The 25,523-nt window shown below is 51.7% G+C and overlaps 3 protein-coding genes across 6 annotated transcripts; 2 read left to right on the forward strand and 1 right to left on the reverse strand.

The window, feature by feature from the left end:
• Positions 1-995: 995 nt before the first annotated feature.
• Positions 996-8,630, forward strand: SLC35A2 (solute carrier family 35 member A2). 2 transcript variants are annotated; one of them, XM_046673502.1, is made up of 5 exons: positions 996-1,130; positions 2,680-2,862; positions 5,217-5,368; positions 6,306-7,042; positions 8,369-8,630. In XM_046673502.1, exons 1-5 carry the CDS (start codon positions 1,040-1,042, stop codon positions 8,394-8,396), a joined length of 1,191 nt encoding a protein of 396 aa, XP_046529458.1. In that variant the 5' UTR covers positions 996-1,039; the 3' UTR covers positions 8,397-8,630. The 2 variants fall into 2 exon arrangements, with proteins under 2 accessions (XP_046529458.1, XP_046529459.1); XM_046673503.1 differs by lacking the exon at positions 2,680-2,862 and having other exon boundaries at positions 1,000-1,130.
• Positions 8,631-8,742: 112 nt separating this feature from the next.
• Positions 8,743-12,807, reverse strand: PQBP1 (polyglutamine binding protein 1). 2 transcript variants are annotated; one of them, XM_046673506.1, is made up of 7 exons: positions 12,665-12,807; positions 12,177-12,261; positions 10,245-10,356; positions 9,901-10,013; positions 9,400-9,705; positions 9,116-9,179; positions 8,743-8,951 (listed from the first exon to the last, which is right to left on the reverse strand). In XM_046673506.1, the coding sequence occupies exons 2-7, from the start codon at positions 12,241-12,243 to the stop codon at positions 8,795-8,797; spliced, it is 819 nt and encodes a 272-aa protein (XP_046529462.1). In that variant the 5' UTR covers positions 12,244-12,261; positions 12,665-12,807; the 3' UTR covers positions 8,743-8,794. The 2 variants fall into 2 exon arrangements, with proteins under 2 accessions (XP_046529462.1, XP_046529461.1); XM_046673505.1 differs by lacking the exon at positions 12,665-12,807 and adding an exon at positions 12,448-12,632.
• Positions 12,808-12,912: 105 nt separating this feature from the next.
• On the forward strand, positions 12,913-16,632 carry TIMM17B (translocase of inner mitochondrial membrane 17B). 2 transcript variants are annotated; one of them, XM_046673507.1, is made up of 6 exons: positions 12,913-13,025; positions 13,894-13,993; positions 15,015-15,078; positions 15,864-15,992; positions 16,079-16,189; positions 16,278-16,632. In XM_046673507.1, exons 1-6 carry the CDS (start codon positions 13,000-13,002, stop codon positions 16,364-16,366), a joined length of 519 nt encoding a protein of 172 aa, XP_046529463.1. In that variant the 5' UTR covers positions 12,913-12,999; the 3' UTR covers positions 16,367-16,632. The 2 variants fall into 2 exon arrangements, with proteins under 2 accessions (XP_046529463.1, XP_046529464.1); XM_046673508.1 differs by lacking the exon at positions 12,913-13,025 and adding an exon at positions 13,075-13,230.
• The last annotated feature ends 8,891 nt before the right edge of the window (positions 16,633-25,523 follow it).

Below are 25,523 nucleotides of genomic sequence, written 5' to 3' on the forward strand. Positions count from 1 at the left end.
TGGCCAGCTCGGAGGCAGAAAAAACTCCTCCTTTCCCCTGATCCCAGGGGAGGAAATAAATCGCTTCCCCATGGGGAAGAAGAGCCTTCTCAAGGCACCGGCGAGGGTGGGTCCGGGTTGAGCGCTGACAGGAATCTCTCCAGCCCGTCCTTGTTTTTTAATAACACGCGGGTGTAGTCACCCGTTTTGCCCTTACCTTTTCACCTCTCCCTTGCCTTCTTACCTGCTCATCCCTCTCATCGCTCCTTTCTCAACTCTTAATTTACCTGCCCTGCCCTATTCTATCTTGGTTTCACTTGTCCTGACCTCAGCTGTACCTTCTCTTGCCCTGCTTCCAAAAGCTAACCTGTGAGCCTCTCACCTGCTGGCTTACGTGTCCCTTTCTTTCTTGTTGTCCATCCTTAGTGGTGACTCACTTGTCCTCTCTTCTCTCAGTCTCAACTCTCCTGTGCCTTTTCATTTGGATAGCCTCTACTGCTCTGCTTTTATCTGCTAGCTTACTTGCCTGGCCCTCACCTGCCCCGCCCCCTCAAAGTCCCATTTCCCTCCCAGACGCCCGAGGGCTCTCCAGGAGGCGGGCCCTCACCGGGGATGGGAAAGAGGAACTTCAGTCCAACCCGGGAGCACCTAGGGGTTTTGATGCGCAAAGGGCGGTGCCATCTGAAGAAGGTGCCAATAAAGAGCCAAGATGGGAGAGGAGCAGCCGAACCAATGAGACGGGGAGACGGGATGGGCGGGTGATATGGAAAGCGGAGTGAATGAAGACAAGGGCGGGTCTAGTAACGGGAATGGGCCAATGAGGCTCTGCAAGGATGGCGGGAGGCTGAGCTGGCCGCGTGCCCAGTCTCCCGATCCCGACGGAATTTGGAAATCCAGAGACCGCTGTCTTCCATTCAGTGTTCAGGAGCGGACCAGGAAAGCCACTGCTAGAGCCAGCCCCTCACTCGCCCCAGCCCCACCCCGAGAGGCCCGGAAGCGGAAGTGACGGACACGGAAGTGGCCTGCTGTTGCCGAGGGGACGGGCCAGGCAGATGCCAACATGGCAGCGGTTGGGTCTGGCGGTTCTACCGCGGCGGCCGGGCCAGGGGCTGTCTCCGCGGGGACGTTGGAGCCTGGGACCGCGAGTGCGGGTGAGACAGGCTGTGGCTGAGCAGTCGGCGGCGGGGCGGGGGTCGGGATCGCTGGGGGAGTGGTCAGGAAGGTTCCTTACTGAAGCGAGAGGGAGCATCCCGTATGGACCGACTTTTGTGTGTGTGTGTGTGTGTGTGTGTGTGTGTGTGTGGTGGGGAGGAGGGGAGGGAGGACGGAGCGGATCATTGTGAGTGTTGGGGGGGAAGAGACCATTCTGAGGGTGATGGGGGGGTCCCTTCCACGTATGGAAAGTAGAGACCATTCTGAGTCTGGGGGAGTTATTTTCCTTTGGGGAGGCTAAGACCATTCTGAGTGTGTGTGAGGTCTGTCCTTATAGAAGGGAGAGAGCGTTCCGAGGGTGGAAGAGTTCTTATAGAAGGGAGAGGCTATTCTGAATGTAGTGGTTTCTTCCTTATAAAGGGACAGAGGCTGTTGTGAGTTAGGGTGGGGCGGTCCTTCCTTATATGACTTAGAGAGTCCATTTTGAGGATAGGGATGTCCTTCATTATATGGAGAGAAGACCGTTCTGGGGGTCCCTTCCTAATGGAGGTAGAGTTTGTTGTGTGTTGGAGTGGGAGGGTCCTTCCTTATATGGTGGAGAAAGGACGTTCTGAGGGTGCTGGGTTCTTCCTTATAAGCGGGGAGAGTTCATTGTGAGTGTGAGTGGAACTAGGAATAATTCCTTGGCTGGAGGTAGGGGGATGTGGTGGTGGGAGGATGACTGGACCATGTGGAGTATAGGGAAATATTTCCTTATATCGTTCAGGGAACCGGACCATTCTTGGTGGAGTAACCATTCATTATATGGGTTCAATCCTTGGGACAGTGGGGAAATCATTTCTTATATTTGTTAGCCCATCCTGGGTCAAGAGTGATCAGTCATCATAGGAAAGAGGGATTGGAGAGACCATTCTGAGTGTGGGGGAATGGAATAATTTATTAGATGGGAGAAAGATGGTTCCTTAGGGGGTGGACATGTCCTATAGAGTGGTCTCATTCCCTCTATTGGGGTATCATTCTTTACATGGGACAATCCCTCATTTAATAGAAGCATCATTTCATGTAAATCTTCAGTTTGCACGTCCATAAAATGAGAATCCTTATAGTTCCTTTGGAGATCAAAGCGATATAGGGGTCTGTTGAGGTAATCCATGTAAATCCCTTAGCCCAGTGTTAGGCACACAGTAAGCACACAATAAATGTCGAGAATATAGTTGGTATTCTGTCCAGGGGAGAGTTGCTTCTTACTCAGGAGAGGGAGAGAGGGAGCCGAGGTGGATCTCCAGGGCCTGCCTCAGCCATTTCCTGACACCTCAGCAAGGATTCCAGGTATGGGCTGGACACTGGGCGGGGCCCACTTTGCCTTTCTGGCTCTTCCTGCCTGTGGCTGAGGCATAGAAGCAAGCAGGCGGGATCAGACCCCCACTGGGTCCGGACAGGCAGGCCGAGGGAGGAGGATCCTGGTTAAGGAGAGGAGAGGGTGGTGGTGTGGCTATACCCCAGCAGCTTCTGACTCCTTCTTCCCCCTTGCTCCTTCCATTCTCACAGCTCACCGGCGCCTCAAATACATATCCCTAGCTGTGCTGGTGGTCCAGAATGCCTCCCTCATCCTCAGTATCCGCTATGCCCGCACGCTGCCTGGGGACCGCTTCTTTGCCACCACTGCTGTGGTCATGGCCGAAGTGCTCAAAGGTCTCACCTGCCTGCTGCTGCTCTTCGCACAGAAGAGGGGTACGAGCCAGGGAGGGAGTCTATGCTGGGGCTGGTGGGTGGGACTCCGTGCGTGTGTGTGTGTACCCGCACCCACTTTGGGGGCTTGCTGGGGGAGTAGTCCCGTGTCTGTGAAACTGCCTGGGGAGTGTGTAAGTGCAGCTAAGCTGCCTTGTCCCTCCAGCCACACTTTTATAGCCCTAAGCCCCGGGAGCTGGCCTGTGTGGATCGTAGGACTGAGACAGTCTGTGCAACAGGTGACCCTTACGTGACTTATTTACTTCTCTTTAACTTTCATAATGGAGAATTTCAAACACATACAAAATCGGAGAGGATGATAAAATAGTAAAATATCCGTGTACCCATCCCCCAGATTTAACAGTTATCAACTCATGGCCACTCTGCCATTGAAGGGCATCAATGACGATTCACTCACTGCCAATCTGTATGCCTGCCCACCTATCTCCCTGAACTATGTCCCAGAGGAAGTCTTATTTTGAAGTAAATCCCCTGGTATTATCTTGAATAAATATTTTGGTACATTTAGAAAAAATAACTGCAATGTCTGAAAACCATCTATCAAAAAATTACCAATAATTTTATAAGTTAATAAAATAATCAAATATCCAGTCAATGTTCAAATTTCAAATTTAAACAATGTTCAATGTTCGAGTGATTTCTCAAATGTCATAAAAGTATTTAAAAATTGGTTTGAATCAGGCTTATATAGGTCAGCGTTGGTGATTGGTTAATGGCTTCTAGGGCTGTTAACCTCTAGATTCCCCTCCAACTCTTTTTTTTACTCTCTGCAGTTAATTTCTTGAAGAAATCAGGTTGTTTGTCTTATATACTTCGGGTAGCCTGGATCGTGCTGACTGCCTTCTTGTGGTATTGTTTCACGTGTTCTCCTTTCCTCTATATTTCCTATAAGTTGAGTTTCTACTAATTTAAACCCCTCCCCGAAGGCTGCCTGCTTTAAAATGTTGCCCAGTCGTTTCTCTATAAAGGCCTTGGATGCGCCTCTGCCCTCTGTGTTTACACTGAAGAAAGCATTTGTACCTGCTCATTAGCTCCCCAGCCCTGGGAGGCAGCAGGTTAGGAACCCACCCGCTGTGTCCTTGATTGATTCTGAGACACATCTGAGGGAACTGTGTGGCAGGCCCTGCTTCGGCTGTGGAGGTGGATGTGTTAGAGTGCAGACGTGCATCTTGCCCTCATAGGGCTGACATTTTACATGGGGAAAAACAAATAGCTACAAACTTAATCACAGGCTTTCATCTTTTATCTGCAATTTCAAACCCCCTCCCCCAATTTTTTTTCCTGAATTAGCTTGGTGGCAAAACTTGGCCTGACCTGATGTGGGGCTCTTGGTGTGTTTGTGTTTTTTATTTTTCCCATTTGGTGTGAATATTTATACAAGTCACTGCAGAAATATGAGTGTGCTTGATTATGGTGTGCAGCCCCATATATATGGGGTGTGTTATGTGAAGTATGTGGTATATATATCTACCATGTTACCTCTGTAACACCTGGAAATTTCTGAACACCAAAATCTCTGGGCCCAGGAATTTGGGGTAGGAGATGAGAGACCAGTGACTACTCCTGGGATTAATGCCGGAAGGGCAAGGGCAGGGTTTTGTCACGGGAGTTCCTGCAATGACCTTTTGCAGTGGTTGTGGGGTTTTCCCTGAGGAGTGACACTCAGCTGAGACTTAAATAATGAACTGTAAGAAAGTGGGGTGAGCTTTGCAGAGGCTTCATGATGTCAGAAAGTATTCTCATTTATTGATTGGAGCAGGTCTCAACCGGGCTTTCTGCTTAATAGTCAAGCCTGCATTCTTCCACGTGGCAGGGGCAACTGTTGGTGTGGGTAGGGCTGACAGAAAGATGCCACCAAGTAGGAGATGGCCCCAGCCGTCAGGCAGCTCAGGGACCAGTAAGGAGCTAGGACAGGTCTAAAAGTTGAGTCTAAAACTTCCCCTCTGTTCAGTAAACAGTCCCCCACCCACACTCCTAGGGCATCTACTGCATAAGCTCCTAGTTAATGCTGGTAATTTCACTGTACAAAACGTGTGTTGAGTGCTTGCCCTGAATGGGGCTCTGTGCCAGCGAGGTCGGCTGTAAGATGAATGAAATATGGTCTGTGATTCTTGGACACAGTGTTAAGGAGGATTCTTTCGTGTCCGTTAAACTGAGTATCCGAAAGGCCCGCTGGAGACGTGGTTGTACTGTAGAGAACTTGAGAGCACAGACCTCGTTCTAGCCCTCGGAGTCGAAGTGTGGTGGGGAGACACAGGACCGTCCCGGTCCTGGCCCTCAGGGGATCCCCATCTTTGGTAGTCAGTGCTAAAAAGGGCTCTTCTCCCCCCACCTAGGTAACGTGAAGCACCTAGTTCTCTTCCTCCATGAGGCTGTCCTGGTACAGTATGTGGACACACTCAAGCTCGCAGTGCCCTCTCTCATCTACACCTTGCAGAATAACCTCCAGTATGTTGCCATCTCCAACCTGCCAGCTGCCACTTTCCAGGTGAGCCCCAAGCCCAGCCAGTTCCACTGGGGTGGGGTATATAGAAGGCTGAGGGGGGCTGCAGAGAGCGGGAGCTGTGTCACCTTTAGAATGTCCTTGGAACTCCCTCAACCTCGTCTGTGAGAATTGGGAATGGAATTGGTAATAGCTACTCACTGAGATGCTGGGATGATTAAAAGAAATAATACTTGGGAAGAGCCCTTGGTTGGCAAGAGATAAGCTGTAGGTTATTTGCAGGCAGCCTTGTGAAATGGTTCAAGAGCCTGGATTCTGGGACCAGGCTGCCTGGGTATAAATCCCAGCTCTGCTCTTCCCAGCTCTGTAATATTAGGCAAGTCACTTAACCTCTCTGTGCCTTAGTTTTCTCATCTTTAAATTGGACGTGACAATAGTGCCCACTTCATACGTGAGGATTAAATGAACAAATTCATGTGAAGTACTTAGACCCAAGACCCGGCATAGAGTGAGCGCTATGTAAATGTTTCCTGACATTTTTGTTGTGCCTGACTCATTTGCATCAACACGAATTTATCAAGACCTCCCTCAGCACAAAGTCTACCATTCATTCATCACCTGGTGTGTGAGATGTTGCACATACAGCAGCTGTATCTTAAAGGTGATGATGTCAGGGGTCAGACAGGGCAAATGCTTTGTTCCTCGTCAGAGAGCCAGAAAATGGGGTAGGGATGTGGACTTGGGTGTGGCCTGGGCCTTCCTTGCGCAGCCATCCTCCTGTGTGCTTTCTTGGAGACACTGCAGAGCTATTTAGCTGCATCTCAGTTGATGGCCAGTAGCTAGACATTTTTGCTGTCTTTACTGTCATCTACCCCACCCTGTCCCTCCATTGTGCCAGGGGGCCCGTAGTGGATGCTGGCCGCCGTGTGCACATGTTGGGGGTTGGGGACAGCCCTCAGTGCCTTCCATATGCCACTCGCAGGTGACGTACCAGCTGAAGATCCTGACCACGGCCCTGTTCTCCGTGTTCATGCTGAACCGCAGCCTCTCCCGGCTGCAGTGGGCCTCCCTGCTGCTCCTCTTCACTGGCGTCGCCATTGTCCAGGCACAGCAAGCCGGTGGGGGTGGCCCACGGCCACCGGACCAGAACCCTGGGGCAGGCCTAGCGGCTGTTGTGGCCTCCTGTCTGTCCTCGGGCTTCGCAGGTGTCTACTTTGAGAAGATCCTCAAAGGCAGTTCAGGCTCCGTGTGGCTGCGCAACCTGCAGCTGGGCCTCTTCGGCACAGCCCTGGGCCTGGTGGGGCTCTGGTGGGCTGAAGGCACTGCCGTGGCCCGCCGCGGCTTCTTTTTTGGGTACACGCCTGCCGTCTGGGGTGTGGTACTCAACCAGGCCTTTGGTGGGCTATTGGTGGCTGTCGTTGTCAAGTACGCCGACAACATCCTCAAGGGCTTTGCCACCTCCCTGTCCATTGTGCTGTCCACCGTTGCCTCCATTCGCCTCTTTGGCTTCCACGTGGACCTCTTGTTTACCCTCGGCGCTGGGCTGGTCATCGGTGCCGTCTACCTCTACAGCCTCCCCCGAGGTGCAGCCAAAGCCATAGCTTCCACCTCCGCCTCCGCCTCCGGGCCCTGCACTCACCAGCAGCCTCCGGGGCAGCCGCCGCCCCCGCAGCTGTCTTCCCACCGTGGAGACCTCAGCACGGAGCCCTTTCTGCCAAAGTCAGTGCTGGTGAAGTGAGGGCTGGTGGCGGTGGGGGGAGACAGGGAGGGGGACTGGGTGGAGGGTGTTGGGCATTTGCAGGACCCAAGTCGCCACTGGGGCCTGGCTCCTCTGGGGTTGGAAGAGTTTTTCTCCCAGGTCACAGAGACTTCTGGAGGGGCGTGGGACTAGGCGGGGGGTCATGTGAACCCTTCCTTGTAGGCTGACCTTCCTCCCCTGGAGGGAGTTTTTAGAGCTGCCTCCTCTGCCCCAGTCTAAGCCATCTGGGGACCGGGTCAGGGGTGTTGTCATTCAAGGCCTTTTGGTCTGACCCCCTCATTTGGGGGGGGGTGTCCCCTCATGCCTGGGAGAATCCCTCCCAGCAATCCCACAGCCTTTTTAAGGACAAAATGGACTAAAATCCTACAGCTCTTTGATAATGACTACCTGTGGGGTTCGGTTTTCCATAGCTTGAGGCCCTCTCTCCTCCCTCACAACCACACTGGATCATGCTAGCAGCTCAGTCTTTTTGTGGCCTTGGGGCAGCTTCCCTGACAGGAGACCCTTGAAAATGGGCCTCTTGTGAGCACCCAAGGGGAGAGGACAGGGTGAGAGCTGAGGGATGAGAGCTGAGATTTTCGCATCAGCCCATTCTGGGGGAGGGTGCAGACGTGGCCATTTGGTTTTTAGTGGGTTGGGGATTTGTGGTGCAATCAGGTAATTAATGATCCAGGGTGTGGGAAAAGCGTGGAGGGGAGGTCATTGAAGTGGCGGAATCTCACTGAATCTAAGACACTGTCAATTGCCGGATGCACGGTTATCATCTGAGACGTCCTGAGAGGAAAAGTAAAGCTGCTGACCACACTCTTGGTACCCCACTGGCTGTATGAGGCACCCTACTTCGTGAGGGGGGGTGTCTTAAAATTGCTGAAATGTGGAACCTGCCCCCTGCACTCCCCAAAGCTTATTAACCCCTTAACTGTCTCCCAGGGTGTGCGTGTGGATGTGTGCGCGCGTGTGCATGGAAGATGCCTGGGCTGTCTTTGCTATATGTAAATAGGGCCGTTGGATTTTTATTTTTGATTAATTTGTTCTGATTTTTGGGTTTGTTTTCTAAAGAATTGTAACGAACAAATGTCAGGATACCCGATGCCAAATAAAGATGTTGTATTTATCTAGTCCACGTGTAGCTTTCTGACCCAGAGGACCCGCTCTCTCTGCGTGGGCTCTATTACTAACCGCAGGACTACCAGCTGCACTACTGTCGCTCTCGCTTGCTCACCACGCCCGCCTGCCAGCCCACCCCAGCTTTCTGTGTTTTTCTTTCCTCCCCGTTCCCACCACAGGTTACTCACCAAGGTGAAGGGTTCGTAGCCGCTGGGATTGAAGACGCTGGCCTGGCCTCGTTCTCCTTTCTTGCCCTGGCTCAGCCGGGACCAAACCCTCTGATCAGTATTAGGGGTGGGGGGAGGTAGACACCAAACCCCCTGTCCCCACCACCCCCGCCCCCATGCAGGGCAGCAGTCATGACTAAACTCTCTGGTAATGAGGGCCTGGAGAGGACCCACCTTGGCTCCCAGCCCCTGCCGCCCCCCCGTCCCTGCCACCCCCACACTATTTCTTAGGTGAGTTTTTGCAAATAAAATGTGTTTTGCATCTTGCTGGCTTGGGTTGGGAAGCCTCGAAAGTGCGAGGGAAGAAAGCATTCAGGCCTTGTGGGCATGATCCACCAAAAAGCTTTTATTACAAAGCCCGGGGGTAGCACGGGGGGCTCAGTCCTGTTGCTTGGTTCGGGAGGCCTCGGCGTTGGCCCTGAGCACAGCCCCTGGGGACGGGTAGGGGCGCTGCTGGAAGAGGGGCCCAGCTGCTGTCGTATCTGCACCCGTCTTGGCCTCGTTCCGCTTGGGGAGTCCGGTTGACCACGTGCCCCTGGAGGTGACAGAAGATCAGGGGGTGAGAATACGGGATGTAGTAGGCACCCCCCCCCCCCCCCACTGATGACTGCGGGAAGGAGACAGTGAGGAAGAAAGGAATGGTCGCTGGTGTGGTGAGTCACAAGGCAAGAGAAGGGGTTGTGAGCGGTTGTCACTCACCGGGGTGCATCCGAGTACGAGCTGGGGTCCATGGGGTCTAACTCTTCATCCTTCCGGCTCGCCGCTGTCGAAGTAGGTGGCAGAGTGAGGTCTTCAGTGGAGGCACAAGGAGCCTCTGATCACTGAGTTCCCCATCCCAGGAAGAAATGGAGCCTGCGGCCGCGACAACCCACACCACCTTCTCCCAGATCCCACGTTTAGGCATCAAGGGAAGTGAGGGCTTCCTTCCATCATGCACCCCGGCTCTCCCTCGCCTCACCCCAGTCCCGGCCCTGTCAGCTTACCCTTCTTGCTCTTGGGGTAGGGAGCTAGCTCCTCCCGGCGATGGTGGCGCCGTTCTTTGCTCTCTTCTCGGTCTGCCTTGTCATACCCACGGTCCCGGTCCCGATCCCTGTCCCGCTCTCTCTCTCTGTCCACCTTGTCATAGCCTCGCTCTCGGTCTCGGTCAGACTTCTCGTGGCCCCGGTCTAACTTCTCGTGGCCCCGGTCTGACTTCTCGTGGCCCCGATCTGACTTCTCGTGGCCCCGGTCTGACTTCTCATGGCCCCGGTCTGACTTCTCATGGCTCCGGTCCAGCTTCTCTTCAGCATCTGGGGACATGAAAGCTTTGAAGTGACCTTCCTCCTCCCATCTCAGGACCTAGCAGCCTCTGCCTTTGGCAACCTCCCTGGCCTGAGCTGGGCCTGCCTGTCTCACCTGACCCTCCTGGATCCACCATCATTCACCTGACCCCTCTCTGAGAACTGCTAGAAGCCCTCGAGGCACGCTTGCATCTGCCAACTCACCTGCGTTACTGCTCCTGAGCTTCTTGGCAGATTTGGTAACAACGGAGTTGGGGTCATGTGGGGAGAGCCAGGACACGAGGTCTGTGTCCACATTCCAGTAGTAAGGGAGCCCGCTGCGGGGCAGTGGGAGGGAGGGAGAAAAGGAATGTCAGCATGGATGTTCCCCCTTTGTAGCCTCAACTCCTGTCTCCCCCATCTCTGCCTATACCTGCCCCACGTCAGGACCCCATGGGGAGGACCTCCATCTCTTCCCCTGTGTCCTCCATTTACCCCAAGGCCAGGGACGGCACAGGAAGGATGAAGTCAGAAGTCAGCTCCCCTCCCCGCCAGGTCCCCAGGCTCACCAGGATGGGTCGAACACTTTGTACCAACTTGGTGGCAGGCCCTCCAACCGGGTAGCCTCATAGTCCACAGGATCATCGTCGTAGTCCTCGGCAATGATCTCTTCCTCCGGTTCTGGCAGGGCAGGGAGGGGGAGAGCAGTGAGGAGCAGGGGGATTCTCACCCTACACTTAGGGCCTGGGGAGACGCTCACAGTCACAGAGCGCGTGCGCCAGGTCTCAGCTGCCCTGGCAAATCTCACTCACATTCCAAATCCAAGTATCTGAATATACGGATTTACCAAAAAATGTACCTAAATCTGTTCTATTTCTGGGTTCACATAAGATATGATATATTGTTACCCAAACCAATCTGGTTTCAGAGTTTAGAAAGGGCTTCATCACCAAATGGATCCATATTTATTCAGGTCCTGAGTTCAGGTAGTTAACTGACACCACACTATCCAAACCTATTTGGATAAAATGAGTTTGAACAGCAAGGGGTTTATGTGAAATTATGTCCAGCTCTCTTCAGCTCCCAAGCTTGGCAAATATGGGGTTTCTGACTCCTGTATATTGAGTAGCAAGAGTCTGGACAGCAAGGGGTTATCTAGACACTGAGTCTATTCAGCTCCTGAGGCCTGACACACAGTAAGCACACAACAGTTGTCAGTTCATATCAGTAAAATAAAAAAGGTGTAGGCTGTCAGCCCAGTATCTGGCCCTCAGTAGGCCTAGCACAGATTTCAGCTGTGGAGATAACTAACAATGAAATGTACAGACAGACCTTGGTGATGTTGCAGGTCTGGTTCCAGACCACCACAATAAAGCGAATATTGCAATAAAGTGAGTCACACACGGATTTTTTGGTTTCCCAATGCATATAAAAGTTAGGTTTACACTATACTGTAGTCTAGTAAGTGTGCAGTAGTATTATATCTAAAGAAACAACGTATGTACCTTAATTAAAAATACTTTATTGCTAAAAAATGCTAGCCAGCCTTCAGTGAGTTGTAATCTTTTTGCTGGTGGAGGGTCTTATAAAAAACACATTATCCGCAAAGCACGATAAAATGAAGTATGCCCCTATATGTCAGCAACACCATAGTGTCTGTCACACAGTAGGCCCAAAACAGATGTCAGCTATAATCATCAGTATTTTTAATAAGATATATACGGTCAGCACAGTGCCTGGTACTCAAGAGGCTGAAAATAAATATCAATGATCATTATCAGTATTATTAACTACAAGATCTATGTCTGGCACACAGTAGGCTTGTAATAGATGTCATTTATCAATAAGGTGAAAATAAGATGTATTTTCCAGTGCCTGGCATACTGCAGTCCAAAACTGATGCCACCTTTTACTATTATTGACAATAAGGTCTAAATATTAGCAGCAGCAGCACAGTAGGCCTACATGATACATCCTATCATTATTTTATACTGTTAACCATAATGTGTATGCCAGGCACTTAGTAGACCCAAAATACATGTCAGCTATTGATGTAGTGAACAATAAAACAATAAAAATCACCGGCACAGTGCCTGACACCATGGGAGGTCTGACGTAATGTCATCAGTATGGTAAAGAACAAAGTAGTAGCATCCTGCCACTGTACGTGGCACATGCACAGGAGACTGCAGATGTCAGCTACCTTTACTATTAGGTACTTTGTAACCACTTCCATGGATCGATTGATGGATTATACCTGGCATACAGTAGGCCCAAAACAGTCATCAGCTGTCAGTATTAAGGATGAAATGTCTATCTCCCCCGTGCCCGGCACGTGGTAGGAATCGCTGTCAGGAATCCATATTTTTAACCATGAAATGCCTGCCACCCCGCTGCTCGGTGCACAGTAGGCCCATGCTAGTTATCAAGTGGCAGTATCAACAACAAAGTGCCTGTCCAGCCTGGCGCACGGTAGGTCCAGCTGCTCTTAGCTCTCTCACCGGGCTCAAGATGTTTGAGGATGCCTCTCTTGGCCAAGCGGGTCTGTAGCGCAACGGGAAGCGGCATAGTGGGTACCAGACCGACCTAGGGACAGACAGACACTCTAAAAACCAGCGCAGATGAGGACTGCAATCTGGAGCCTGTAACCAAGTGCCTCCCCCGAGCAAGCACTCATCTGGACCCCCACCTCCCCACCAGCACCAATAGCTGGGCGGACAGAATCTACGCGCGAAAATGTGGGAGAGATGGCAATATCACCAAAACTCTCACCAATCCTCCCCGGCGGGCCCAGCGCTCCATAACCGGGTTCCTAGCTCAGGCTCCACCCACCGCCGAGGGGGTCAAGCGCAGCTCCCCCGCGCCCCAGAAATGGGTTCACCCGACGTCCCCCAAAGACTGCCGGGTAGGAGGAACCAAATCGCTGGGGTGGGGGAGGAGACTGCAGTACTTCCTCTAGCTCCAAAAAATGCGCCCACCCCGACGTTACCAATACAGTCACGTGGGTAGCAGAAGACTGTCAGGCCGGTCGCCTCGCTCTGGTTGCTGCTATGATCACCAGGACCCCACGACTCTCTTCTGCCAAAGCACTGAACGAGGTACTCTCTCCCCAAGCCTTGGAGTAACTGGGTGACGCTCAGGCTGCGGAGAACAGATGACGCAAACCGGGGTGACCAATGAGAGCATGCCTTTGGCCTGCCTTATGGCCAAACGACCCAATCATTGCCCTGGAAGAGGTGGAGCGCTAGAGGGCCTGGGTGCGTTTCCAATGGGGGCGTGGCCCGGTCGGGGTTTAGCCAGACTGCGCTGCCGGACGCCGGCGCCATGGAGGAGTACGCTCGGGAGCCTTGGTACGGCGATGGGCACAGGCATCGGGACTGTTGCTGCGGCGCCACGGCCAGCTGTGGGAGGCGGGCGGGGGAGGCACCGGCCACACAGCGCCACGTCCCAGACTCGGGAGACGCTTAGAAACTTGTCTCCTTCGCTCCCGTCCACTTGATTCCTCTCACTCGGGCTCCGTTAAGAGAGGCCACAGCTGTGTGCCTGGAAGAGAAGGTGCGGTGCCGGACGAGACACTCCACGTTTCCCCTGATTACGTATACCCCAGTCCCTCTTTGTTAACGAAAAGACACGGTGGTCGAAACCATTCCAGCCTGGGCGGGGGGGCGGCGTTGAGCGGAAATACCCGGGGTTACCACGCGGGGTTTTTCCCAGGTCGCTTTAGTTAGTGGGGGCGGGGCCTGGATGAACCTATTCTGGGCAAGGAGGGGGTGCTGGGTCCTCCCCCACGTTCTGCTCTTGGTTTTTTCTATGTGTCACGGTTAAAAAAGAGAGAAGAGGGCGGGGCTTGATTGGATGTGCTCCTTGTCGGAGAAGGGAGTGCGACCCTGTACTACTTTAATAGCAATACTACCTAGTTAACACTTCTAAAGCGCTTGTTTAAACGTGCCAACTCTTTGTATCAATTCATTTAATCTTTGATAGTAGTAAAGCTGATTCCTTGGTTGACTGCGAAGGGGAGGGTAGGACAGGGCGAAGACTACTGTTTTTCCTCCTTTGCACTATTTCTTGCTTACATGAGGGGAAAAATAATCTCATTATTATTTGAAGTGCTAATTCCCTTTCAAGAGACTTGGTTTCTTCCATTTGGAAGGAGTCCCTGTGATGTGGCATGGGGGAGGGCTCACATTAACCCCGTCCCCCCCTTCCCGTTTGCAGCCCATGGCGGATTGTGGATGATTGCGGTGGAGCCTTCACTATGGGTGTCATCGGCGGCGGAGTCTTCCAGGCCATCAAGGGCTTCCGTAATGCCCCTGTCGTGAGTCCTGGCCTTCCCTGGGTGGTGCCAGGGTCCTGCCCTGCCCGCATGGGCTACTGCTCTGAAAAGTGCATGGAACTGCCGGTCACGTGCCCTTACTCATTCTGGTTCCTGCTTGCCTACTGTGTGCCAGGCCTAACTCCAGGATATGAGGTTTGGGGGGGAACTGCAATCATGACCTCTGTACCTCACCGCCCACCCAACTGGAGCTCCTTTGGAAACTCTGTGCTGTCAAAATGGTCATGCCAAATCCTAAATGGTGTGCAAAGCCGGACAGATTTTACCTAGAGGCAGATTCCGGGTCAGAAATCTGGATAGAGGGAAGTGACAGGAGGTTAATTGGCAGAGGGAGGGCAGCCTCAAAGTTGAGAAAATGCTTTTAATTTAACAAAAGCAATTCTGTCTACCTCCCCTCCGGGAGATCTCATCAAATGTCATGGCTTTAAACGGCATCCCTTTGCCAGGGTCTCTGCAGTTGATGTCTCTAGCCCTGTCCCTCCCCTCAACTCCTGGAACTCTGTTTCCTGACTCTTTGCTTGAGTTTCTCCCTCTCATCCTCAAGGTCTCAGCACAAATGCTCCCTCCTTAAAGAGGCCTTTCCTGACCCCTCGGCCCCTGTGGGATCTCTTCGTCCTGTTTCCTTTAGAGTGCATGTTGCTGTCTGAAGCTATTGTTTCTCTGCACCCTCTCTCGGGATCTGTCTCTGCCGCTACCCTGTGAGCTCTGAGAGGGCAGGGGCCAGGTCTGCCTGGTTCACTGCTCTGTCCCTGCGGACAGCAGAGTGCCTGGCACATAGGTGCTCAGTAATCATTGAGTGAAAGAATGAGCACTTCCCAGCCCAGCTCTGAGAACGCCTATGCTGGGGTGCTCCCAGTCCCCTCATTCCTGGCTGCTTCTCCACGTCTCTCCCCTTGATACTCCTGACAGCTCTCCCACCGCCTTCCCTCTCTTGAAAGCTAGAAACCCTGTCTGCCAGTGGCCTCAGTCCCGCTCTGACGCCCCGCCCCTCGCTTTCTCCCAGGGAGTCCGGCACCGGCTGAGAGGTAGTGTGAACGCTGTGAGGATCCGAGCCCCCCAGATTGGAGGTGAGAGCCCTGCGGAGACATAGGAGATGTGATGGCAAAGTTGGGAGTGGCTGCTCCTTTGGGTCTAGACTGCAAGCTGGGGGTCCAGAGTCTAGGCTCAACTCTGCCTAGGCTTTCCTGGGGGAGTGATGTTTCCAAACAATTTAATATGAGTGAGTTCTGGAGTTTAAACCAGGCCCTCGCTCTTCCCTGCTGTGTGACCTTGGGCTAGTGGCTTAACCTCACTGAACCTCATCTGTAACATGGGGATGACGATAACAGTAACCACCTCGGTCGTTTTGTGATTTATGTAGTTTACATAATACTTACTAAGTGCGAGTTGCTCTGGTAAGCACTTTAATAATATTAACTAATTTAAAGTTTCAGAAGTCAAATAGCATGCAGTGCCTAGATCAAGTCCTGGCACACAGTAAGGCCTCCGTAAACATTTTAACTATCCTGTTGTTATTGGGCTTTGCTGACCTCTTTCCTTCTCCCTGAAACCAAGATCAGAATTTCGACAGTTATAAAGATCACAGTTGCTCTGTTCAAAGCCATATAGAAGATAAACCTGCTTTTAAACACTTGTTACTCCCTTTGAAGGGGAAGGGAGTGTCAATGGTGATTATAGACAGCTTGAAGGAGCTCCCACAGGGACAGATGGGGACTATCCGCTACCCCCTTTGCATGTGCGTTTTTCTCCCCATTCTTTGCCAGAGTATTCAGGCCTTGGAAGTCCCCAGACCCTGAGCCGTGGATTCTCAGCATACCCCAGGAACACTAATTAGGACTTGGTCCCCCTGCAGGTAGCTTCGCAGTGTGGGGGGGCCTGTTCTCCACCATCGACTGCGGCCTCGTGCGGCTGCGGGGCAAGGAGGATCCCTGGAACTCCATCACCAGCGGAGCGTTGACCGGGGCTGTGCTGGCTGCGCGCAGTAAGTGCCCCATCCCCCGGCCCCAGCCCCTTCCACCCTGTTCTACCTGCCCTCACCTCTCTGTCCCTGCCTCCTCGCTCCTCCAGGTGGCCCGTTGGCCATGGTGGGCTCAGCCATGATGGGGGGCATTCTGTTGGCCCTCATCGAGGGTGTTGGCATCCTCCTCACGCGCTACACTGCCCAGCAGTTCCGCAATGGTGAGTACCTGGGGAAGCTGGTCAGGGAGGGGGGACATGGTCTCCCCAGCCTCCTCCACTCACCTTTGCCTCATTCTCCCCTCTCCAGCACCCCCATTCCTGGAGGACCCCAGCCAGCTGCCCCCTAAGGAGGGTACCCCAGCCCCAGGCTATCCCAGCTATCAGCAGTACCACTGAGGATGCGACCGCCTGTCACCGCCACCATGGGAGCTCCTCCTCGGTTCCCTCCCCGATGATCTACCTCGAAGGGAGGGCTGGCTCCCAGTTGGCCCTGGGACCTTCCAGAGAGGGCCTCTACTCTGCTACCTTGTCCCAGGGTGGGGGTGGGGCACCCCAGCTGCCCTGACAGGGCACCCCAGCCCCACACTCACATGTAACAAGCTCTCACCCCAGTCCTTCCTTGTGGCGCCCTGATGAGTATTTAAAGCTAGTTTTCAAATGCCTATGTATGTACTCCTTGAGGTACCCATGGGACAAGGGCAGAGTCCTCTTCAGGGACTTGGAAGCCCTAGCATTTGGAGTCGCACAGAGTGGGCTCTAGTAAATGTTTGTGGGATGAATGAGCAGGAGGGGAGTAAATCAAGATGCGAATAGGAACATGAATAGGGGTGTGTGGGGGCCAAGTGATGAATCATAACAGACAGAGGAACAGGCTTGGGAAAGAAGGGAGTGAATGCAAGGATTGCTGGGCTGGAGCGGGTAGCTTTGCATGTTGCATACCCAACCCCCACACGCATGCACACCAACACCTCTGGCCCCGCCCCCCTTGCCCCCATTGCCAAGGCTGAGAAATCTGACCTCACAATGAACTGTCTTTCTGGATACCACTCCCCTCATTGTGAAGGCGGTCCCCCTCCATGTGGCCTCACCGTGGACCTGGGATGGAAGCAAGGGTCAGGGCGACCCGGCCTCCGGGAAGGTGCCCTGTGTCAGTCTCTGTTCTGCACCATAGAGATGCTTCTGTTCTGCGATGCTCAGTGTTGTCAGTATTTTTTTTAAGGGAAACCACAAAATCACTGGAAATGAGTTTTCATTTTGGGATGGGAGAGTTATGGGAAAGAGATTTTTCTGGATGGACACAGCCCCCAACATGTCTCTTCCATGCAAACCCTGACTCACAGGGCAAACATTGTCTCTGCTGGGGTGCAAATGCTCCAGTGCAAGTGGCCTCGTGGGAGACAGGAAAACTCCCTTTTGTGTAAGGCATCAAAGAGGTGGAAATGCCCTCTCTCAAGAAAATCAGCTCCCTGGGGTTGCAAATGCTGCGTCCTTGGGCCTCCTAAGGCCCCAACGGGGAACTGGCGGTCCCTAGTGGTAGCAGAACTACAACACTGCCCGCTTGATTGACTCAGTGCCAGGCCGTGCACAGCCACCCGACTGAGGGCCCCAGGGAGGGCAGGTTGGGGATACTGGGCACCCAGCACACAGCTCTCGCAGGGCCCCAGCCTCAAACACGTGGCTCCGCCAGCAGCAGCGACACACACCCCTGTGTAGGATGCGGTGCAAATCAGACCAGGGCTGCCACCCTTCTATTTCCTGGCCGCTTCCTCTGGTCTTGCCCTTTCTGTACGCCCGGGTCCCGCGCTTCCTCACCTCCAGGTTCCATCCACCCCCAGTATTTCCAGACCCCACTCTGCTCCTATCAAACACCACCCCACTAGCTCCTCTGGGCCTTCCCCTTCCAGGAGCCCACAGGTTCCACCCCTCTCAGGCTGCCCTGGTGCGTGTCTTCAGGCCCCGCCCCTTGGTTCCTTCTGGCTCCGCCCCCTCCGGCTCCACCCCCCTTCCTACATTTCAACCCTGCCCTCTAAGGTTCCTGTGGACCCTACCTGCTTTCTATATGGACTCGGGCACTTCTGAGGCCCTGTCCCTACTGTATGTCCCTGGTCCCCTGCAAATGGGCCCCGCCCCTTCAAGCCCCCTCCTCAGCAGCCTCTAGACCCTACCTCTTCGTATCTTCGGGCCTCGCCTTCTCCCGCTCCTAAGGTCCCGCCCCTTCGGGTACCTCAAACCCCCGGGGGCTCCGCCCTCCTTTCTCGCCCCTGGGACCCTGTTTTCCGTCCCCGGTTCTGGAAAGCGGGTGGACCCCCCCGGGCGGTGGAGCGGTTCATGGCTACCTTCGGGGCCTTTTCTGGCTCCTCGGGCCGCTGGCTGGCGCGAGGTGGGACCAGTAGCAGGTTTAGCGGAGGACCGGGCTTAGAAACCGAGGCTTGGGGCTTCGGGGGAGAGTCGTAGGGCGTCACCCGGCCCCTAGTTGGGGCTGGAGCGCCCGGAGTTGCCCAGGTCTCCGGAGCTGGGCCTAGGTCCTCAGGGCCCGTCCCCCGCCTGGCTGCGGGCCTGCTTCTCTTCCTAAAAGAAGGGAATGCGGGGTCAGCCCCGCCGGAGGGACTGCAGAGGGCGAGAGAAAGCGGGAGATACACGGAGAGTGAGACAGAAACAGAGATGGAGAGAGAAATAGAAACAGACATACACATAGGGAGGTGGAGACATTAATGAAGATGTAGAAAGAGATGGAGGCAGAGAGAGACATACAAAAGATAATCGAAAAGAGACAGAGACACGAAGAAAGGGCAGAGACGGTAAGAGAAAGAAGCTGTGTGAGTCAGAAACGCAGGTAGGGATGTGGGAAGACCCTCAGCGTCAGATGGAGACAAACGCAGGAGAGAAGGCAAGAGGGCGAGGAGGCAGTGTGGAGTTGTGAGCTGGATTGAGGGGCTGGGCCGACAGGGCTGTCAGGCCAGGCCTCCTCAGGCCACCTGCCCACTTACCCTCTAGCTGAGGGGCCTCAGAGAGGCAGAGAGATGCCCGACCTGCGTCCTTTCTTTCTCTCTAGCGGTCTCTCTCACTCCGTCTCTAATTTAATCCTGTCCTCTTCCAACAAGGATTCCACCGGCTCTCGCTCACCTTCTTCCTCCCTGTCTTCTTTCCTGCTTCCTCCCTGCCTTAGCCTCACCTCTGCCTCTGTGTGTCTTGATCTGGCCCCCAGCCCTCCTTCCCCATTTCTCTGCTTTGATCTCCCTGGCTGGTGGCTCTCACACTCTCTTTTGCCATCCACCTGGGAGCGGGGGCGAGAGGTGGGGAGGAAAATATTTGGTGAGCTAGGAGGGTTAGAGGGGTGGACAGAATCAGGGAAGAACAAGGGCGTCCAGCCCTCAGCAGGGTGGGGAAATCCCCCTGTCCACTTCCTCAGGCAGGGGCCCTGAGAGGCTGGGGAGAGAGACCTGGGGAAATCAAAGACAGACAGGGAGAGAGAGAATAGAAAGGCTAGCGAGAGAGACATAGATACCAAGAGGAAGAGAAGCCAGAATGTACAGAGACATCAAAGGAGAGACAGAGATGCAGAAAAAGAGATACCGAAAGAGAGAAAAGGATATAGTACAGCACGTAAAAAAGAGAGAGGAAAGAGTTAAAGCGAGGAGACAGATGGAGATTGGGCGAGTTAGACAGACAGAGGTAGCAAACAAGAGAAACAGGGGCAGAGAGGGTCAGAACAAGACAGAGAAGGTAGAGACAGCAGAGCGTCAGAACAGAGAGTGGGAGAGAGAAAGTAAGAGAGACAAGAGAGCTGGGCGCACACACCTTACCCCGAGTCTGGGGTTGCTGGGCTGAGCACTCTTATTTCCTCTGTTCTCTTCGTGGCAGTGGAGATCCTGGCCTGACTGGGCAGGACAGCTCCGATATCCCCACCCCCACCACCCCAGGTCATCAAGGTCGGTGGGAGGGCCGCCCCCCCTGGGGATACACCTTTAGAGATAATGCCCTGAGATTGGGAACCGGGAGGAATCTCAAGGAGCCATTTAGGGCCAACCTCTGGAACCGACCAGTGGGGGCCGTCTCTGGGGAATCTGCAGTGTCGTCAGAGTACCTGCAAGCATGTGGAAGAGGAAGGCTGTGCCAATGATCGCTTCAGAGGTGATGGGGAAACCTTCCTTTGTTACCCTGATTATACATAGGAGGAAAGCGAAAGCACGAAGCGGTAATGCAACTGGCCCATGGTTGTACTGCCTGAAAGTGGCAAAGCGTTTATATCCTTATTTACAGTGCTTCGAGTTTCCGAAGGGCACTGCCACAGCATGGCTGATGAGTGCAGCAGGTGCACGCCCGGGCTGCCAAAGCATTGTGGAACCTTAACCACTCAGCCATGGGGCTGGCCCCAAGGATTTTTTTTTTTTTTAATTTCAGTGAAATAATGAACATGTTGTATTTTCCTTCACAAAAGGAAATCTCAATTCCTTTAGGATCTGCCCCCACTGAACCCCATTTCCTTAGTAGTTTCAGTCCACACAGGCTCTCTGCACATCCTTCATTTTCCCCCTGCTGGAGTCTAACTTCTGGAGACTTACAGAGGACATGGGGAGAATGAGCTGTCCTTGGAGGTCATTTCTTCACACAGGCATCTTCTGAGATGTGCCAGATCCTGTGTGGTCTTCAGGTGTTGATCCATGCCTGATGCTTCTGCTTTATCCCTCAAACTGGCTAGAGGATACCTCCAGGTCCACCTCTCTCTCGGTTAAATCTGTGTCCCTCAGGACAATAGGAAATATTGCTTGGTCTCCCCAAGCATAGTGGGAGCTTGATGGTTTTGTGTGGCCCATCTTCCTAGATCAACATACGGAGGTATCTATCCCCAAAAGACATAGTCAGCTTCAAAACATGTAATTGATAAAGGATGACTAGCCACAATATATAAAGAGCTCCTACAAAATAATAAGAAAAAGACAAACAACCCAATAGAAAAGCAAACAAAGGATATGAACAAAATTTTACAAAAGATGAAACTCAAATGGCCAATAATATATGAAAATATGCTTACAGTAAATCAGAGAGCTGTGTATTAAAGCATCAAAATACTATTTCATAATCAGAAGGGCAAAAATTTTTTAATCTGATAATACCAAGTGTTGCTAAGGATTTCTAGAAACAAGGTGTCTCATTCACAGCTGATGGGAGTGTAGTGGAGACAACAATCATTTTGGAAAACTGTTTGGCAGTAGCTACTACAGCTGCATATATGCACAGTTATCACCCAATGATGCCACCTCTAGGTATACACCTAACAGAAATGTGTTCAAGTGTTAACCAAAGCCATGTACAAGAATGTTTACAGCAGCTTTATTCACAATAACCCTAAAGTGAAAACTACCTAAATTTGCACCAACCAAAGAACAAATCAATAAATTATGGTGTATTCGCACAATGTAGAATGTATACTACAGAGCAACGTGCTGGAGACAAGCCTCCACGGGTTTCTCATGTTCCTGCACGGTCCAGGCCTTCCGAGCAGAGGGTATGTTTGAACAGTTTTGAAAATTAAAGATAGTGCATCCTCCCGGAAAGATTTAGAGACAATTCAAGATAATAAACCTAGAAATGCCCTTCCCACCTCAACCAGGAGACTGCTGAAATCCCAGGGTAGCGAGTCATCTCTGCCTGGGAGGGGAGGGCAGTCAAGTGTGTCAGCAGCTTCATAAAAGCTCAGAGTCTCCTCATTTCAGGTTCCTCTCCTGGAGTGCAGCCCACTGCACGTGAGGAAACAGCTGGCCCTGTGCAAATTGGGGCAGGAGGAACCAGCGTAGGTACTGCTCTGGCAGATGCTTTTTGCTGTGAGTAATAAATGGTCTATTTTTCTAACACATGGGTCTTGGGGGTGTGTGTGTGTGTGTGTGTGTGTGTGCGCGCAAAACCGTGGCAGGCTAACTTGTTAGCTTGAGAGTAGGGTAAAACCTCAGACCCTTCTCAGTTCTGACTTAACACCACGAAAATGAACAAATCATGATTCCATGTGGGTGACATGGATGAATCTCTTCATCTTGGGCAAAAGCAGCTGCCGGACAGAAAAGAATGCATACGTATGATTCCCTTTAGACAGAGTTCATGTCAGGTTAAGTTGAGCCATGCTGTTATCAGTCAGGGTGGTGGTTACTCTGGGGTGGGCAGTAACTGGAAGCGGGCACCAGGGCGGCATGTGACATGAGCTACTGGTCAGGTTCTCTTTCTTCCTCTGGTGGCCGGTTATGCGTGTATTCAGTTGGGGAACACTTATCAGCTTGTACCCTTATAACGTGCACCTTTCTGTATGCATATTATACCTTACTGAAGGGTTAAATATGGACTAGAGCCACATGTATCAACTTGGATCATTCCTGAACCTACAATATGAGACAGAAGAAGGAAAGTTGAAGACTGCTATGTAGAGTATTTTTAAACAAGTCAAAAAAAAACCCATGCAAACAAGATATGCAGTTTATGGATCCCTAATTGCATAACAGAAGAATAAAATACACAAGAGAATGACCGGTGATCAATTCGGGATTGCAGTTACCTCACAGGAGGGAGGGGGAAGGAGGGAACTGGGTAGGGGAATCTCGTAGGTTTCAGCTGGAGGTAAAATATTTTGTTTCTTAAAGAAAAAACTTGGGGGCTGGCCCAGTGGCATAGTGGTTAAGTTCGTGCACTCTGCTTCGGTGGCCTGGGGTTCACAGGTTTGGATCCTGGGTGTTGGACCCAGCACCACTCCTCAGGCCACGCTGTGGCGGCGCCCTACATAAAGTGGAGGAAGATTGGCACAGATGTTAGCTCAGCGACAACCTTCCTCAAGCAAAAAGAGGAGGATTGGCGAGAGATGTTAGCTCGGGGCCAATCTTCCTCACAAAAAAAAAAAGAAAAAAAACTTGAAGCAAGTGACAAAATGTTGACAGTTCACAGGTATTCATTATATTATTTTCTTATACAGATTACTGTGCTTTTGAAGTATTTAATAATTTAGGAGATTAAAAAGAATCCTACTGGTGTTAAATTGAATTTATAGATTAGTTTGGGGACACATTTATCCAATGTTGATTCTTCATGCCTGCAACATGATGTCTCTCCCTGTTTATTCAGATCACGTTTTCTTTCTTCTGTAAAAAATGTGTAGAGCTCATACTTTTCATGCTTAATATATGCATTTTGTTACCATGATGAACAGTATCCTTTTCTATTGCATTTTCTGATTTTAAGTGTCTGTAAAGGAAGGCTATTCAATTTTGTATTCAGTCTCGTTTTGGTCACCTTGCTCACTTATCTTATTAGGTCCAAAAGTTTTTTAGACGATTCTCTTGGATTTTCTAAGTGAATAATGTCAATGGGCTTCAGCCAAAAACTACCATTCTGGTAGTTGAACTACCACTAGTAGTTAAACAAGGTTGGGTTTATTAGCTCATTGCAGTGACGGAGAACAGAAATCATGGAGAAGCACGGGCGTCTCAGTTAAGGGTGTTAGGAAAGCCATTACAAGATCTGGGTTTGTGTTAGATGCGTTTGTGTTGAGTCCTCTGATGTGACAAGGGTTGCATGGTGGCATTTAAGACTCTGGACAGGCTACACGGGCCAAATGCACCCCAGACAGTTCCCGGAAGTGAGATGATCAGTCCCGGTAAGAGACCCTGGAGACCGGGGCCTCGATGGCCAAACCCAGGCCACGGAAACCCGTCCAGAGTCCAGCTGGCCTCTCGTGAGAGCCGGGTGGCTTTTTCTTTTGGCCTCATCAGAAATGGTTCTGCTCAACCTGGAGTATGTGTGAGCGCAGCGAGAAGGGTGTGCGGAAGCGTCCCCTCGCCCTGGGCGACGCCACAGGAAATCAGGGGCTAGCAACTGCTCAGGACGACTCTGGCTGGTGAATTTAAAGCCAAACCGCTTTGGTGGGCTGCTGGAGTAGAAGTGGTGTCGTTTATGGCATCTGCTAAGGGCAGAGCCGGGTTTGGGACCACCTTTCCTCACTGTGGGACTGCTGCTCACACGAAGAGGGTCCAGCGATCCCTCCTGGGAGCTCTTCTGAGTAGCAGATGCTTGCCTCGTTTTTGGAGATCTCTGGATAGCCTCAGGAAAGCATGGACCACAGGAGGGTGGTAGTTTGAAATATCTGAATACGTGGAACAAATACCCTGAATACACAGGATAAGTTAGTGTACATCAGGCAGGTGTAAGCCCACTGTCTACTTAAGGAGCGACAAGTTTCCTAGTAGAGCACAGACTGTATTGGGAGCATCTGTCTCATTTATCACAGCAGAAAAAGGCCATTTGTACCCCCGCAAGAGGGACGGAGTTCTCGAATGGAGTTAAACAGTAGCAGCCAAACAGGCTGGCGTGTCCCTGAAGAGAACAAAGTGCCCCAGAGTTAGCTCCCAGTCCTGACAGGCTAGCTCTTGCTGACGGGCGTGGAATGACCTCAGCAGAAGCATTCTGTGAGGACGACGTCCAGTTTTTACAAGATCAAAGTTTGGGATTAATTTTTTGAGGGAAATGTAAGTACCAGAAGGGACCTATAGAAAGAAACAGCTATTCAATTTTTATTAGCGTTTCAGGTAGATGTGTGGGTGTGTTGGGGGTGGGGGAGATCCAGCAAGCAAATTCAGAGTAGTAGCCACGGTCTGAGAAAACACACACGAATTTTGCTTTTTTCTTAAATGATAGAGAGCGACCACAGGATGTCAAAAGTAACGGGATGAGAATAAGGGAGATCATACTGAGAGACATTTTAGTTGGTTACTAAGAGGATGTCAAACGTACAATAATAGACAAGATTAACAGTGGAATGAAAACAGAAAAAGGATGCTGAAGAATCAGAAAATTAATCTTGTTCCCTCATCTTGGGCAGAAGCTGTCCGCCTCTGCTGTCATCAGCCTCTGGAAAATTCCTAAGAATCCTCAGTTTGAAGCCTATTAATAAGATCTTTTCCATTGCGTCTCAGGGGCAGCTTGAACTTGTTAGGGAGACTTCTGGAAGCATCATATGAATCTCTAGTAGTATTAAATTACATTGGCATGTAATAAATAGAATCTAGCATTCGAAAAGTGAAATCACAAAACATGTGGGGTAGTCTGTTATTAACTCAGAAGTAACTAATGAGGGGTGGTCCCCAGAGGAAGTAGATCTTTCTGCCATGAAGGCTCGTGGCAACACTGTAGTCCCTGGAAGTTTGAGGGTTTCTCAGAAGTTTGTTGATTTTGCTTTTAGAATTCCACTAGGTCTCTCTACTTTTTCTGAAGATGATGGATGCTAATGGCTGTAGAGTTTCTGAGAAAGTTAAAACTTTAAAAGAGTTTTTAAATAACAGCGTTATTTTAAAGAGTGCAATGCGTGTCCCTGCTGCTGGAGAGATAAGTTGAGATTTCCCAAGTTGGGAATACAAAACCAAGCAATTTCCTCTACCATTACAGCGGTAGCTCTCCGGCAAGGAAAAGCTCAATTTGTTAGCACGATCTAAGTAGCTGAGGTAAATACAGCCAGTGGTTAACAGAGGTCAGCATAAGGGAAGCCATCTTGTAGAAGGAAGGCATGCTGGAACCGTAGATG

This window comes from Equus quagga, chromosome 10 (assembly GCF_021613505.1).
Source record: "Equus quagga isolate Etosha38 chromosome 10, UCLA_HA_Equagga_1.0, whole genome shotgun sequence".
Taxonomy (NCBI): domain Eukaryota; kingdom Metazoa; phylum Chordata; class Mammalia; order Perissodactyla; family Equidae; genus Equus; species Equus quagga.

What these genes read in the sequence shown, in the direction of transcription:
- SLC35A2 (XM_046673502.1), top strand. Translation starts at nt 1,040, where the DNA reads ATGGCAGCGGTTGGGTCTGGCGGTTCTACCGCGGCGGCCGGGCCAGGG. An exon ending in GCTCTTCGCACAGAAGAGGG is followed by an intron (nt 2,863 to 5,216) that starts GTACGAGCCAGG and finishes CCCCCCACCTAG; the next exon opens with GTAACGTGAAGCACCTAGTT. An exon ending in TGCCAGCTGCCACTTTCCAG is followed by an intron (nt 5,369 to 6,305) that starts GTGAGCCCCAAG and finishes TGCCACTCGCAG; the next exon opens with GTGACGTACCAGCTGAAGAT.
- PQBP1 (XM_046673505.1), bottom strand. Translation starts at nt 12,477, where the DNA reads ATGGAGCGCTGGGCCCGCCGGGGAGGATTG. An exon ending in GGGCCCGCCGGGGAGGATTG is followed by an intron (nt 12,262 to 12,447) that starts GTGAGAGTTTTG and finishes GTCTGTCCCTAG; the next exon opens with GTCGGTCTGGTACCCACTAT. An exon ending in TCGTACTCGGATGCACCCCG is followed by an intron (nt 8,952 to 9,115) that starts GTGAGTGACAAC and finishes TGTCACCTCCAG; the next exon opens with GGGCACGTGGTCAACCGGAC.
- TIMM17B (XM_046673507.1), top strand. Translation starts at nt 13,000, where the DNA reads ATGGAGGAGTACGCTCGGGAGCCTTG. An exon ending in GAGTACGCTCGGGAGCCTTG is followed by an intron (nt 13,026 to 13,893) that starts GTACGGCGATGG and finishes TCCCGTTTGCAG; the next exon opens with CCCATGGCGGATTGTGGATG. An exon ending in GCTTCCGTAATGCCCCTGTC is followed by an intron (nt 13,994 to 15,014) that starts GTGAGTCCTGGC and finishes GCTTTCTCCCAG; the next exon opens with GGAGTCCGGCACCGGCTGAG.